The following is a 17009-nucleotide window of genomic DNA, read 5'->3' on the forward strand; positions in this document are numbered from 1 at the left end:
ACTAGCTAAACACTGCAATTAACCAGATAACCGCTTACGCGGCGCGGCTGGGCGGGAGCTGCTCGCGGCGAGGCGAACCGGTTAGCCCGTCACTCCCCAACTCGCTAGCGCAGCAGCGCCACTAAGGCCACCGCTCTGCACGCGCTGGCCAGACAGCACCGGACACAGCGCGCCCAGCAGCGCCCCCAGCGGCTGCGTCTCACCCCTCCCCGCCCGCAGGCCGCTGCGCCCAGACACACTCCACCCCCTTCACTGCTCCTGCGCACCCCCGCCCAGACTCCGCCCCGCTGAGTCCCGTCGGTGCTGCGCATGCGCTCTACAGCTCGCCCAAGCCCGACTACTAGGGTCTCTCACTGCACGTCCGGAGCGGGCTGGAGCGTTGGGGTCACGCGCTCTCGCTCGCCTCGCCCTCGACTCGGCGCAGGCGCGAAGCAACGATGCTGCTGTTGCTGGAGAAGCTCCCGGCTGATCAGATCCTGAAGGTGAGACCGGACCGGCCTCTTTCCCGCGCCCTGCCTGACCCCTCCCCCGCCGCAGGGCGGGCGGGCTGCGTTCTGTGGCGCCGGGGCCCCGGCCGCCCTCAGCCCCGCCCCGGCTCGCAGCGCCCAGGCTGAGCCCTGGCCTGGCGCCCCCCCACCCGCCCCGGGCGCGCCTCACAGCCTCATGCAGCGCGTCAGCGGTCTCGGCGCCGCAGCCCGCTAGGGGCCGTCTCCGGCCTGGTCCCGGGTGGGGCGGCCAGCCCCCGGGCTGTAGGCCAGCACCAGGCAGGCGCCCCGAATTGCTCAGCGCGCCAGGGTGACAGGAGCCGCCCTGCCCGCCACGGGTGCGCCCAGCCCGGCTCCGAGGCCCGACCTGGCGCTACAGCTGTGACACTGTCGCGTCTAGTGCGGGGCGCTGCTGCATGTCGCCCCATCGCCCCGCACCTGTCTGCAATGGACTCCCCAAACCAGCACACGTGGCGGTTTTAGTGAGCTCTAAGGACAGAATTTCTTTGGTCAGTATTGTCAGTAGGTTAGGCATAGGTACTTGTTGTCTATGAAGGGAAGGTCGTTCAGGACAACGGACCCTTACCATGTCGCCGCGGAGGTTTCCTTTTTTTCTACCCTCTCAAAATGGGTTAAGCACCCAGTGGAAATTTAGAGGACCCGTTTCCGTATGGATCAGGATTCTCTCTGCTTACTATAATGTATGATCGGGTTTTAACTTTTTAGAAGTACTGAGACAAATACCTTTAATTGTGAGGAAAGGGTATTGGTATGCATGTCTTTAAATGTAAGTTTGAGTGAGGCTGTATCAATCAAACCCTAATAAAATGAGCTGGGCAAATCTTTCTCCTGTTGAGCCCTTCTATTCAACTTGTTGGTTCTTATGTAGGAGCTGATATAGTAGGTCAGACCAAAGGTCAATATAGGCCAGTATTCTGTCTTCTGACATTTACGGGGTGCCCTAAAGAGAGAATGAACAGAACAAGTAATGAGAGGGGTAGCCGAGTTAGTTTAGTTTTTCTAGTTACAGACTAAAAACTAAACAAAAAAAAAAAAAAAAACAACCCAACCAAACAATGGAGGTGCTAATTGTTCTTATCAGCTTCTTAACTACTTGAACCATCTACTCACTGTCACTCTATTTTTTTTTCTTCCCTTCCTCTTTCCTCCCCCCCCTCCCCTTTTGCCCTACCCCCTTCCCTTATTTATTCCTGGCTCTGGATTTGTAATACTCCAGTCACCTGAAGAAGTGGGTTGTGCCCACAAAAGCTCATGATACCATCCACATGTTTTGTTAGTCTTTAAGGTGCTACTAGACTTCATTGTTTTTGTTTTTTAAGAAGAAGTAAACATGAGTTATCCATTCCTGGTTGCCCATTCCCAGAGTCTGGCATACAGAGGCAGGAGACATGATTCCTGGCTATCCTAGCCAATAGCCTTGCTGGTCCTATCTGCCATGAACTTATCTAGTTCTTTTTTGATACTGTTATAGTCTCGGCCTTTCCAACATCCTCTGGCAAAAAGTTCCACAGCTTGACAGCATGTTTTGTGAAAAAATCCTTCCTTTTGTTTGTTTAAAACCTATTGCCTATTAATTTCAATTTGGTGACCCCTAGTTCTTGAGTTATGAGGAGTAAATAACACTTCCTTATTTACTTTCTCCACACCGATCATGATTTGATAGACCTCATCATATTTCCTTTTAATTGTCTCTTTACCAAGTTGAGAAGTCCTAGTCTTATTAATCTTTCCTCATATAGAAGCCGTTCCATCCCCCAATCATTTTTGTTGATCTTCTCTTAACCTCATCCAATTCTATTACATCTTTAAGATGAGGTAACTACATCTTTGCATAGTATTTAAGATGTGGGCATACTATGGAATTACATATAGGCAATATTTTCTGTCCTATTATCTATCCCTTTCTTAATGATTCTCAATATTCTGTTCTCTTCTTTTGACTGCCACTGCACACTGAATGGATGTCTTCAGAGAATTATTCATAATGACAGTATCTTTCTTCAGTGTTAACAGCTATGTCTAATGGACAAAACACTGTCCAGACACATACATGTTTGGCAATTTTATATTTAATAAGAGAAATATCTTTATTAGAAGACTAGTGAAAATATTCTTGAACTTTTCTACGAGTACAAATAAAGCATTTGAGAGATTCTTCCTCACAACTGCCAAGTATTTAATTTGCTTTTGTGTTATGACTTTCCTCCCTGATGATTTGTATTGACTATTTGTATCGACTATATGATTAGTTGAAAAGCGCTGCTGTGGAGAGCCACAGCGGAGGTAGCTTCAGGAGCTGGCTCCAGCGCCACCCATGCTGCTGCTCTGCATTTTAAACGTAGTAAGAACCAGTGGGCTCTTACTGGGTTTAAAATGGAGAGGTGCAGTGATCATTGCAACCTGGAAGGCTCTTGTATATTTCAAAAACAGAAGCGCTGACATTGGGAACCGATGCCGGGGTGGGGACTGAATCAGTGCCCGCTCATGCCATTTCCCCACTGTTCCTCTGCCTTCCCTGCCCTTAAAGCCAGTTTCCCCCAGCACTGGCTCCTGCTTCTTCCTCCACCTTTTGCTACCTCTCTCTGATAGAGGCAGCAAGGGGTAAAGGAAGTGACTAGTCGCTAACGTCCCTAGTCACAGCAGCTCTGATTATTGTTGATTTTTGTTTAAATGAAGTATTAGTGAGTCCTTTTTAGCCACAAAGTAAACGTTTGCTGCATTGAACTTTGAGAATAGAGAAACTAGGGGAGAGTTTCTGAATGCAAGTGGCTGGTGAGTTGGGTAATGGAGAATTGTGGTAGCCGTTGTTACTCATTTATTAACATCTCATATTTATGTTATACTTCTGATTTTGAAGATTTCAGAGTACTTCAGAGAGATCATTATATCTTACTCAGGTGAAACTCAGTGATAGTTTAATACAGGCAGTCCCCGGGTTACGTACAAGATAGGGACTGTAGGTTTGTTCGTAAGTTGAATCTGTATGTAAGTCGGAACTGGCGTCCAGATTCAGCCGCTGCTGAAACTCATCAGTTTCAACAGTGGCTGAATCTGGACACCAGTTCTGACTTACATACAGATTCAACTTAAGAACCCCAGGCATCCCCAAGTCAGCTGCTGCTGAAACTGATCAGCGGCTGATTCCAGGAAGCCGGGGGCAGGGGCTTCCTGGAGTCAGCCACTGGTCAGTTTCAGCAGCGGCTGACTTGGGGATGCCTGGGACAGAGCAGCTGGGGTGCTGCCGGGTTGGTCCAGCACGGGGGCAGCGGGACAGCCCAGACGTGCCGTGGCTGTCCTGCTGCCCTCGGGCTCGGTGGCTTTGCTCTGCTTTGCTCCCCGTCCCCCTGGTCTGCAGAAGGAGAGCAAAGCCGCGGAGCACGCGGGCAGCGGACAGCCTTGTCCGCTGCCTGTGTGTTCCGCCGCTTTGCTTCCTCTCCCTGGTCTGCTGGAGACCAGGGAGAGGGAGGGCCCCATTCGTAACTGCGGATCCGACGTAAGTCAGATCCGCGTAACTCGGGGACTGCCTGTAGTACATAACAGAAGATGGGAAATGAAGAAAAAAAATCTAGATAGAGGCTTGATGCATAATTCATGGTAATGAAACGTAACTCCTCATGAAAAGCATTGTGTGACTGTTTAAGGATCACCTTTAGTCAGGATCTCTTAATTTTTTAATTTGTAACATTTTTTCAAAATATGATCCTTCTGGCTTTACATTATGCCTTTACACCAGAGTGGGATGGCTTTCATTCAGTATCCAGCTGCTGAGGCATCAGTAATACCTGAAATGTCTACTGAAGCTTTCTTCTTGTGCGAGACCATAAAAGCTGTGGTTTTCTTTTCCCCCCAGTTCCTTCATCAGGTAGTAGATGGTATATGTGGCCGTGCATATTCTCGATATCAAGATTATGGCAATATTTGGAATTTGACAGAATGGATGGAGGTTTTAGAAGAATCAACATCATACTTCAAAACTACAGTTGGAAAAAATCTGTCAGAAGAAGAGGTGGGACTATCATTGACTAGATTTGAGACTCTGTTATCAAGTCTAGTGCTATTGCCGTTCTATCTTGAAATATATATTTTAAGTAGGGGTTCATATGATAACTATAGGATCTGGGTAGTAATAGAATAGGCCAGATCTATCAGAAAGAGACAGTAAGGGGGGGAGCAGTAGCCAGTGCTGGAGCGGGGGAGCTGGCTTAGAAGCCGGTTCCCCCCAGCACCATCTCCACGGGGGACAGTGGAGGTAGAGGCACAGTGGAAACCGCGTGGGAGGGGACTAAAGCAGTCTCTGCTTGCACTGCTTCTGCTGTGATTCTGCTTTTGAAATGTTCCATGTGGGGCTTCTGCTTTTGAACTTTAGCAAGAACGCAGGAGGGCTCTTGCTGCAGTTCAAAGGCAGAGGTGTTTTTTAGAATAATCTAATAGTTAATGGAAATCCCATTGACTAGTCAGTTAACATCCCTAATTCTATTGAGAGGCTGAGCAGAAATGAGGTGGAGGTATTGATATTGTGAAAGACCTAGTGTACCTAACTTTGAGGAAAAGTTGTAGGCTCTCATAAATACAGTTAAGTATTTAATAATTTCATTTTATAGATAGCAGGGAGGAAGCAACCAGAATGCTAGCTCAAAAGTGTATGGGGGTATCTGAGTGACAGATAAACAGTATGTCCTTTCCAACTAGCACTGGGAGAGTTACCTTTTTTAAGGGTACCTCAATAGATTCTGACTGGAGCTTTTCTTTTAAGAAGTGCATCTTAACTACTAAATCATATCCTCTTGAGAGACCATTCTTTAGTCTGTGTTTGAATACAATATCACTCATGTACAGGGCTTGACACGTGGCGGTGAAAACCACTCACTAGTCCCGTACTACGCATGCGCAAGAGCCACATTGCACATGCACGCACCGCGAATGAATGGGGCGTTCGGCTGAAATCTACTCTCCACAGGCGAGTAGATTGTATAGTTTGTCGAACCCTGCTCATGTATAATCTACAGTTGTGATGCTAGTACACAAAGAGATAAACATGACTAGTTCGTTTACATACCATACTGACACAAATGGGGAAAATCTGTGGGGAAAAAGGCATTAATGGGGAAACTTCCTTGAACTCTTCAAGCCTCAAGAGCAGGGGTTGGCAAGCTTTTCAAGCCAGAGCCAAACGACATAAATTCAGAATGAAGAGCTGTGTAAGAATGCCCATTTGCATTCAACCTAATATTATTAATAATTGACATGATTAATATATGAAACATTGTTCTCACAGACTTATTTAATGGGACTTCTGCTGCTGCATCTTTTTGCACATTTCTTTGAAGTTTACATCATAACTGGTCAAATTTAGGTTTATGCATGCATTCAAGCTACATGAGTTTTACATGTTTTTAAAAATTGGAATTCATTTTTCATTTTAATTTAAAAAGTTGCATGTATTTTGGGAATGACAAGAGCCATATTTGGCTTGAGAGACATAGGTTGCAGATCCCTGCTCAAGAGTATTCAACTTAATCATTATTAGCAACAGTGAGTAAACACTTGACACATTTCTCTAGTATATAAACAAGGCTTTCTAGTGAATAAAAATGCCAATGTTTCTGAGGGTGCTTTGGTAGTTGCTTATCTTCATGGTCTGCCATTGTGACCCAGTGGCAAGGGCATAAACTGAAAGTAACTCCAGGTAGCAGTTACTGTTTTGGCTTTTTACCCAATACATCTATTTTCTATTGTAAATATAACCTTTTTTGCTTCTTAATTAAAACTCTTTTTACTGATATTTGAAGGCTGTTCAGCAGTTGAATGAATTGAGCTCAAGCTATCAGGAAGCAATCATGAAATGCTTGAAAGGCAGAAAGGAAGAAATCAGGCATGCACTGATAGAAAGCGTAAATGCAATCTCCTCTGCTCAGCTACAGGATTTTGACTGGCAGTTAAAGGTGAGACTTATCTGTGTTCCTTACGCTCTGGAGCTTAAAAGGCTACATACACAGCCTCTGGTAAGCTGCCTCATTCAGAGGAAAGGTTAGACTTGTCTGGATACCAGAAATCCAGAGTAGAAGAATAGCTGGGAAGACCTACAGCTCATGAAAATGAGCTCATGTTTGCAATTACTACCATCTCTTGAATATTTTAAAGATTTTGATTCTCCTTACATATTGAATTTGCAACTGTTCATCAAAATTGAGTCCAGCCCTGGGAAATTTGGATAGAAGAATCCTTTACTTAGAATAAAATAAAGTAATGCTACATGAATACCAGATGGAATTCTGACTCGTAAAAAAAAATCCACTAGATCAGGAGTGGGTAACCTTATTTGCATTGGGGGCTGCTGAACCTTAGACAAATCAGGGCCAGATCTGGCCCCTGGGCCTTAGCTTCCCCATCCCTGCACTAGATGTACATACCTTTAAGGGATAGATTGAAATAAGTTGAATTTAGTTTTATTTTATTAATAAGAACAGTGTTTCTAAAAGTTAGAAGAATATTTGTATAAATATATTAAGTGCCCAGAAGTGCATGACAGATAGATATAATATTGATAACATGTATGTTTATCTGTCCTTGTTAAATAAGCTTTTTGTCTTGACTAGCACTGTAGATACTTTGTGCTGAAAATGTTTTTGAACCCAGTCAGCTTCTAACTGGACCAGGATTTACTGAAGCTGATAGTGCTTCAGATGAGACTACTTGTTAAGTATCTATCTCACCGATTCAATTTACTGCTGACAGGACTGTAAACCAGACCTATAAAAACACTCACTTGATGCCTGCAATTTCTTATTACTTTCTCTTTACTGAGGTTTTTTTCTTTTTTCCTTTTTCTTCTCTTTTTTTAAATTCAGGTTAATTCATTCTGAATAAATATACTATCTGAACTAATTTAAAGCTATTTCCTTCTCTGTGAATCACTTTTTTGCTTTATCCTTATTCTCATTAATCACCTATGCAATTTATTAAAATCAGGAAATGCTGCTGTTATAGAAAAAGTTGCCTTCCCATAGTTGTACATAACCAAAGCCAAGTCACAGACTCTTTGTATTTGGTATATGGGAATACTACCAAGCAAATGGAAAAGTGTATTCAGTGTTTACTATCTAGTGTAAAACATGCATGCACCACTCCATATCCAGCAATTTAATGGATTAAAGCTCTGTACTGTATTTAGTTGCAAAATTGTCAATAAACTTTCTATTACATTTTTTAAAAAATAACTTGTACTAGAGCTGATTAAATAGTAGAAGAACATTGATACACCATTTTACCAATATTTGTAAAATTGTATACTTGTTAAATTGTATTTGATCAGTTGCAGTGTTTTATTGGAAACTCCAAAAAACACTAAAAAATGGCCATACTGGGTCTAGGGATGTTAGTAACTAATCAACTAGTTGACTAACTGATAAGCAGGAGCTTATTGATTAGCACTATCCATTAATTATTCCCCCCCCCCCAGCTGCCACTCTGCATCATACAGCCAAGAGAAGCCAGCTTGCTGAGTTGGTGGTACTTCCACGCATTTCTTTTCAATGAGGATAGCACACACAGACACCAGCTGCTGCTCTGCATTGCACAGCCTAGGGAAGCTGTGCACGAAGGCGATGAGTTGGTCCCTGCTCCATGTGTTTCTTTTCATTCAGCCTGGTCTGTGTGTGTGTGTGTGTGTGTGGGGGGGGGGGGGGGGTAATGAATTAAAAGAAACACATGGAGCAGGGACCAACTTACTGCCTTTGTGCATGGCTTCCCTAGGGTGTGCAGTGCAGAGCGGCAGCTGGGGAGGTTATGCTGTGAACTGGCACTAGCCAGACAGAGCGCTGCTACTGCCTTCTCTTATAGACTAATTGACTAGTCGATAGACAATCTGTTGACTAATCAATTAGGAAAGTAATTGCATTTTAGCATCCATAACTGGGTTAGACTAGTTGTTTGTCTAGCCCAGTGTCCTGTTTCCCGACACTGTCCAATGCCAGGTGCCTCAGGGAATGATCAGAACAGGTAGTCATAAAGTGATCCGTCCCCTGTAGTCCACTCCCAGCTTCTGGCAAGCTGGCTAGGGACTCTTCAGGGTGCATGGTTTTGAATCCCTGCCTATCCTGCCATTGATGTCTATCCTCCAAGAACTTACCTAGTTATCACCCTGGCTTTCACAATATCCTCTGGGAAAGAGTTCCACAGGTTAATTGTTTGTTTGTTTTTTAAATTTGCTGCCTACTAATTTTATTTCATGACCCATAATATTATGAGGTGTAAATAACACTTCCTTATTTACTTTTTCCACATCAGCTTTGATTTTATAGATTTTCTCTTATTTGAAACAAAAGAAAGGGCTAACAAGATGGTTTATTAGGTGATGAGCTTTCGTGGGCCAGACCCACTTCCTCAGATCAAATTCTGGAAGAGAATTGGCATGACTGACATTGGCATGTCAGTTTTATAATGTGTTCACTTTTTTTTTCTTTTTTTTCATTGTATTCCTTTGGTATATATGGTCATGCCAATTCTCTTCCAGAATTTGATCTGAGGAAGTGGGTCTGCTTTAAAAGTTTTTGTGATTGCAAAGTTCATGCAATATAAGTTTCGAGGATTGATTTTTCAAAACACATGGTTCAGTGCTGTTACCTATAACAAAAAATGCTAGCAGCTTGTCATCTTTGAACAATATTGCATTAACAAACTGTTGTGCAATGGAGGAGAAAATAATTGTTTGCTAAAGAAACAGAATGAAAGTTTTAGACTTCAAAAAGGATGGGTATAATTAACAAGAAAAAGTACTTAACATTTATCCTGATAGTGCCATTTCAAGATAAAATGTAGATGTGGTGGCATGGTGGATATATAACATTTAATGACTCTACTTTAAATGATTTTTAATTTATCATCTTGTACAGCTTGCTCTCTCCAGTGATAAGATCTCCATGTTGCAAATGCCACTTCTTAACCTTGATCTGGATGTGAAAGAAAATGGTGAAATTAAGCCAGTCTCTATAGAAATGAATAAGGAGGAACTGCAGAACCTAATAAATGCACTGGAAGTAGCTAATAAGGTATTTCTTACTGGCTTTTTATTACATCTTTTCATAATTAGGTACTAATTCATTTTTAGTACTAAAATCATTTTTACACTACAGTTTTCCTGTTCTTTAGTGTTTTGCCAACACCATATAGGAAATGACTTGGTAGTGGAATATGCTTCTGTGTAACTAGCGGTTATTACTATGTCTGTTTGTTTATCTTTAACAGGCTTAATTTCTCTGGTAGTTTTATAAAAATCATATTTCCTTTAATAAACAGTTTACATCTTTTTGTCACGAGCACTAGATGACTTGGATCAAACTTTCTTCCTCTGCTACTCTACCCCTACTTTGAGCTCTTTGGCCTGGGCCCAAAATTTTGTACGCTCCTTTTATATTGTTTCGTTTCATAGTGTTTGATTACCATCGTTACCTGTCTGGTTCTGTATAGCAAGACTGAATCCTTGATGTTGCTACCTAGCAAAATGTTCTTGATGCTGTGTGTTAGAGCAAGTTCCTTGGCAAATGTACCCACTCTTTCCACAGAGGCAGGAATGCCACTAGCACAATAGACACTTGAGGGTAAGAACATAAGAAGCGGTCATTTAAGGTATCAAGAAATTTTATCTCTGCATCCTGTCCTGAGGTGAGGTGTACCCAGTCAATATGGAGATAGTTAAAATCCCGCAGTATTATCCAGTTTTTTTTAATTCGATAGCCTCTCTAATCTCCCTTAGCATTTCATAGTCACTATCACTGTCCTGGTCAGGTGGTCGATAATATATCCCTACTGCTATGTTCTTCTTATCGGAGTATGGAATTATCATAGAGATTCTATGGAACATTTTGGCTCATTTAAGATTTTTTTTTTAAAGGATCAAAATGTCTTAAAAGTTGTCGAGAGCAGAATAAAATATGAAAGGAACAATGATTTAGCTGAGAGCCACATACAGAATGATCTGAAAACAGAACTTTCTCCTGACCATCACAAAACATCAGTGACTAGAAACCAACTGATACATTCCATGAGTTAATCTAGATCAAGCAATCCAATTCTTGTGGGCTAATAGAACAGATAGAAAGGGTATTGTACACTGAGAATGGCAATGTCTGACAATGAAAAATTTAATTTGAATGGAGAGGAAATACCCTGGAATGGTTCCAAATTGGACAATGGAAAGAGTAGAAAATAAGGGGAAGAAAGTAATTTAAATATGCTTTGAGTGGCAAGATGATAGGGAAAGGGGTGATATTGTCTGACTTGTACAATTGTTGATGCTACCATGTGCATTTGGAGGCATTTTCAACCAAATTGCAGCATTTATTTAAGGTACAGTGATTTGTTAGCACTGTTGAGTTAGTCTGTAACTGGAAAAACATAAACAACAAATAGTCACCTTAAAGACCTAGCAAGACCGTAGACTAGCAAAAGACTATCGTGAGCTTTTTTGGGCACAAGCCACTTCTTCAGATGAATGGGCCAGTTTTTAAATAAATAGGGGGTGAGAGAGGGGGAGGGAATAGAAATAAAAAGGGAGGGAGGAATAGTCCGTTAGTCTCCATGCTACATGAAGCAGATAGAGAAGTTGCAAATTGTTCTTAAGTACCCATTTGTGGTTTTTTTATATTGTTACGATGTGGTGGGCCATCCAGCCAATGTCTTTATTCATACCTTTGTGATCAAACCTATAAATGAAATTAAGTTCCAAGTCTTCCCTGTGTATTCTTTCCAGTAACCATGCTGCACACCTCCATCATAATCATCCAGGAACCCACCCCTGCAATCAGTCCTGATGCCAACTCTGTCCACACATCTGTACAAGCGATATCACAGGACCTAACCACATGAATCACCACATCAGAGGCTCATTTAACAGCAAATCCACTAATGTGATCTATGCCATCAAATACCAGCAGTGCCCCTCTGCCATGTATATTGGCCAAACTGGACAGTCGCTATGGGAAAGAATTAATGGACACCGATCAGATATCTGAAAAGTTAACACACAGAAATCAGCTGGGGAAAATGTTATCTTGCCCGGGCTCTCATTAATGGATCTCCAAATCACTGTGTTGTTTCAGGCCAATTCCACAAGCCAAAACACAGGGAAGCCTTGGATTTTAACTTCATTTACAGGTTTGATTCCTATCACAAAGGTATGAATAAGGACATTGGCAGTATGGCCCTCTACATTCCACATCTTAGTGATATAAAAATCCAAATAATGGGTACTTAAGAACAGTTTGAAACTTCTTCATCAGCTTCATGTAGCACGGAGACTATTTCTTTCCCTTTTTTCCCTTCTCTTCCCACCCCTATTTTTTGAAACTGGACCTTTGATAATTCCATTCATTTGAAGAAGTGTGTTGTACCCACAAAAGGTCATGGTACCATCTACATGTTTTCTTAGTCTTTAAAGTGCTCCAAGACTATTTGTTGTTTAAGTACTTCCATTTATGTCCTGTGGTGGCATTTTTGTGGTCTTAGGGGTAGTTTTATGGCTACCTATAGGAACTGCTCCTTCTTGGTGCAGAGCAGGCTCCTAAGCGGTTGGCAGCAGTTCCTGTGGGGCCTTTTCAGAGCTGATAATAGGGGCACTTTGAGGCCTCTGGGCACCCCACAAATTAAGTGAAAGGAACAGCTGCTCTTCACAATCTGGACTACCCAGCCAGGGCTCCTTTAGACCAGGCTCCAGCAGATTCTAGCTTGGTCTTCTTTCTTCTTAGGGATGTAGGGGAAGATAAGATAAAGGATGGGGATGGCAGGCTCTCATACTTGCAATCAAGTACCAGCAGGTTTCTCACTCTGCACAGCAGACATTGGGCACCATTCATAGAGTGAGTCACTTCTCTGAGAGCCTGCAAAGACTGTAAGGTATTGTCTAGGCTTCTCGAGCCTGTGACTCTGGCCCTGATTGTAACTGAGCCTCATCCTTCTTTCATTTTCTTTCTGAAGGTCATTTTGCAACTGAAATGAGAAGATTTTGATTATCAGTGACACTTGTTGGTGATGGTTCCATGAAAGACTGCAAAGAGAATGGAGATGTACTCTATAAAGTGGAAGAGTAATGATGCTCTTAAGTACTGAGTTAAGCAACACTGATGCAGACTAGAAGATCTATCGCCAACTTGGGTGGGGGAAGAAAACCTGCTGTCCACTAGACTGCAAACACAGTTGCCTTATAGAAAATGCTGATGGTTGTATAAGCCTATGAAAGACTGCAGCAGCATTATGGAAAAATTAAGTGCTACTTTTGGAGAAGAGATTTTGAAGATGTACATAAAATTGTTTTTCTTCAGAATAAGAAATCTTGCCTCTACAATAACTTATTTCATCGTCGTATGAGTTGTCGTCCTGGGAAGGATAAGCATATCAGTGTCCCATAACATAAATATTTGATACTTTTGATTAGCAAAGTAATAAACAGTCGATGCTTTACATGGTTAATGGCTTTGAAACATTGTGGTTTTTACTCATGAAATCTTATATCCAAATAAATCTATAAGTCTTTAAGGCGCCACGGGATTCCTTGTTGTTTTCTTAGAGACCAACATGGCTACCCGTGAGACATAAAAATCGTTAAACATTCAGAACCTTCCTACCTGTGTCTTGTGGGTTTCTCAAAATTGTCTTGAATCTGCTCTGCAAACTGGACTAGTGTCAAATTCTGAGTAAGAAACACTTGGCTTTTAACTGACAAGCGTGGCACTAAATAAATAAATGAAAGCAAGTGGTGGCCTTGAGGAACATTAGGTCAGCTATTTCCAAAGAGTATCTAGGAATATAAATGCTATACATAGGGATCAAAATAGTGCTCCCAACCCAACATAGTGTTTTTCTGCATAGAGAATGAGAGAATATCTTACTGCCTCTATATAAATCCCTGGCGCACCCCCACCTTGAATAGTGTATGCAGATCTGGTTGCCTCATTTAAAAAAAAATATTGGCATTGGAAAAAGTTCAGACAAGGCCACAAATGATTAGGGCTATGGAACAACTGCCATACGAGAGGAGATTAATGATGGGGAATTTCAGTTTGGAAGAGAGATGACTAAGGTGGACTACAATAGAGGTCTATAAAATCGTAACTAGCATGGAAAGTGTGACTAAGGAAAAGTTATTTATTCTTTCCCATAACAAGAGAACTAAGGGGTCACCAAACAAAATTAACAGGTAGCTGGCTTAAAACCAATAAAAGGTACTCTTCGCACATTGCACAGTAAAACTCCTGTGAAACTCCTTAACAAAGGGTGTTGTGAAGTCCAAGAATATAATAGGATTAAAAAAAGAGCTAGATAAATTCATGGATAGGTCCATCAATGGCTGTTAGTTAGGATGGGGAGGGATGGTATCCCTAGCCTATCTTTGTCAGAAACTGGGAATGGGCGATGGGATGGATCACTTGATGACAATTACCTATTCTGTTTATTCCTTGTGGAGCACCTGGTGTTGGCCACTGTCAGAAGACAGAGTACTGGGCAAGAAGGACCTTTGGTCTGACTTACTATGGCCATTTTTATGAGGGTGTTACACATCTGCAGAGGTTGGGGGCAGGATTTAGGCTACATGGAAAATAGATTAAAACCCACATTTCTGCAGAGAATTTGATACCTAAATGCTATCCGATTTGAATTATTACATGCTTTGTTAAAACACATTTACTTGTATTTAAATAGAATAAAAACATTTATGCATTCATTTTACTTGTGAACTGTAGTAAACGATGTTATCTGCCTTCAACATTTTGTGTGCGTGACTTCCTCAGCAAGAGGATGCGGAAGTGATGTAAAGGGCAGAATCCTGCTATCCTACTCAGATAACAGTGATTTGTCAGATACAAGAACCAAGAGCATCAAATGTCAGTGGTGAGATTCTCATTGATTTGTGTGAAAGCAAGACCTGGGTTCAGATTTACATCTCTAAGGCTATGTTTATACTACATGTTTTCTCGGCAGAAAATATACTAATGAGAGAGATGTACTGATCTTGCAGAGAAAGGGGTTTTTGCACAAAAAGAAAATGTCCGCACTGCTTGTTTTTGTGCAAAAACCCCTAGTGCAAAAATGGAGCGGCAGAAAATATGTAAATGAGATCATGACTCATGCAAATGAGTCCCTCATTAGCATATTTTTTGCCAAGGAAACTCATAGTATAGATGTAGCCTAAGAGAAAACAGTCAGCCACTACAACATTCTGTAGGACAGAGCCTCACCTGGCATAATTTGATTGTAGCTTCAGTGTTAATTTAATGGAGCTTTGTCAACTTGCATCTCTTCAGAAACTGGCCCTCTAAGGAAACATTAGCCCTGCCAGCATAAAATATGTGAATTTCTTCATAATGTTACCTTAATTACTTGATAAAAATATATATTACTTTTTGATTATCTGCCTTAAATATGATTATTTCCACTGTGAATAGTGTTTGTGATTAAATGAATGTGTAAATACTTTGTGTTTTCCATATGGCAAGCTAATGAAGAAGCCATGAGCCACCACTATTTAATTTTATGTTGAGAATACTACATAATTTCAGAAATGATTGCAAATTAATTCTTAGTGTACTGTATTATTGTAATGGTGTTTCCAGGCAGAGTGAAGTAGAGAGAAGCAAACTTCACATAGAATAGCTACATGTAATTTCAAGCAATTTATTTTAGATGCAGAGACACACACTAGATTTTTTTTCTGATTTGAAATATAGCAATTTTGTTACTTGCTCAAAGATATTCAGGTGGTTACTCCTTTTTTAGCTTTGTTTTTGTCTTTCTATTGTTGAAATGAAATGAGTGAATAGGGTTGCTTATAAAATTAACAATCAGTTATTGATTAGCGTATATACATTTTATAGCTTAGATTAGGGATGTGAATGGTTAAACTGGTAAGCATCACCTGGTAAACGGCAGTGGCTGGAGCAATCCCCCACCTGATGTGAGCAGGGGGCTGCTCTGCTCTGAAGGCACCTAGCGCAGGCAGAGGGAGTTTAGGTTCCCAACTTGATGTACAATGAAGGGGCCTCTTTTTCAGGAAATTCTGGGTAGGGATATAAGTGAGTAGTTGAGTACTTGATTATCCGATAAGCCTAAGCTTATCAGGTAGTCAAGCACTTGACTACTCGCTCCCCTCCCCCTCTCCCCCCCACTGCCTCTGTATCAAGATTGGGAACAGGAGACAGTGCTGGGGGGAGCGGGCTTAAAAGCCGGTCACCCCCCCCCCCAGCACTGTCTCTGTGGTACAGTCTGCCCTCCCCCTTGCACTACTGCTTCTGTCAGTTTAAATGTAGTAGGAGCTGGGCTGCCTGTGCACTTAGCTCTTACTACATTAAAGCTGCAGTGGGGATAGCTCCTGGATCCGTGTGAGCTGGCACAGAGCACCTTCCCTTATTGACTAATCGTGTAGTCAATACAAATTGTATCGATTACATGATTAGTCAATTACCCACCTCTTAACATCCCTAATTCTGGGTACTCGTAAAGGAGCCCCTAAAATCATGTAATTACGCTATAGAATATAACCGTATGCTTCTGCCCTTCTCTGCAGATTTTCCAATCCCTCTCCTTGAAGAAGAATTTAATTGAAATTCAGCAAGTTGAAAATGTTCCTCCTCTTACAGGATTCACTTAAGGAGGAGAGACTATATTCCCTTATATTTATTTGTCTCTGGTGACTAGGTATGTGTGGAATTCCTAACACTTGAATTTAGAGGACTATAAATTAATGGACATAAATATAGATATTCAAGTAAAACCTCTGGCTTCTTTTCAAACTGACCATCCGCATTTGTGGATTGACTAGCTTATCTTCTGCAGGATGGGGACATTCTTTTACCAAGAGCTGTCTTTACAATGATATTGTGGGCCTTGACTATTTTTCTCATCATTGTACATGCCCCCCAAATCCATAGTAATCTGCATCACATAGGCATGGATATTGTTGTAGGATATGGCCATGTGTACGTCAGGTTCCTCAGGAATAGTGTGGGGATCTGCACAGCAAAACTAGCTTTAATTAAAACTGGCCAAATTCATACCAAAAGACTCTTGATAAAGGAGGCCTCACTGTTAATTTAATAATTTTATTATCCATACCTCCTTTTTGTGAATGGGGGAAGGAGTTACAAACAGGCTAGAAACTTGCTCCTTATATTTACAGTGCTAAAAGTAAGAAATAGCTGCTATACAAATATTTATACAAATGAATGCTAAGTCAATTCTGCACATTTCTGAGTAGAATACAACTTTGCTGCTTTTTTTAACAGTTTATAAATACCATGAATGCATTAGAGAAAGCTTTTGAATGCTTACAAGGTCTCTACATCAAAGGATGTAAAAATGAGTAGGTTAAGTTAGTACAAGAATATGCTTTTATGCAGGTTTACATGATGGTTCAGAGATCTATTGTTCAAAAAGATTGTAAATAAATTCTTCAGAACAAAGGTTTCTATAATTTTAAACAGGCTGCAAATGATTTTACATTCAAACTATAAAAAA

General features: G+C 41.4%; 1 protein-coding gene across 2 annotated transcripts; it reads left to right on the forward strand.

Moving 5' to 3' along the window:
• The first annotated feature begins 302 nt into the window (after positions 1–302).
• COMMD8 (COMM domain containing 8) lies at positions 303–12968 on the forward strand. 2 transcript variants are annotated; one of them, XR_012904305.1, is made up of 6 exons: positions 303–482; positions 4357–4512; positions 6296–6448; positions 9398–9553; positions 11254–11677; positions 12477–12968. XR_012904305.1 is itself a non-coding variant. In XM_006111929.4 (5 exons), exons 1-5 carry the CDS (start codon positions 438–440, stop codon positions 12495–12497), a joined length of 531 nt encoding a protein of 176 aa, XP_006111991.2. In that variant the 5' UTR covers positions 304–437; the 3' UTR covers positions 12498–12968. The 2 variants fall into 2 exon arrangements, 1 of the variants encoding a protein (XP_006111991.2); XM_006111929.4 differs by lacking the exon at positions 11254–11677 and having other exon boundaries at positions 304–482.
• Positions 12969–17009: the final 4041 nt, after the last annotated feature.

This window comes from Pelodiscus sinensis, chromosome 5 (genome assembly GCF_049634645.1).
Source record: "Pelodiscus sinensis isolate JC-2024 chromosome 5, ASM4963464v1, whole genome shotgun sequence".
Taxonomy (NCBI): Eukaryota; Metazoa; Chordata; order Testudines; family Trionychidae; genus Pelodiscus; species Pelodiscus sinensis.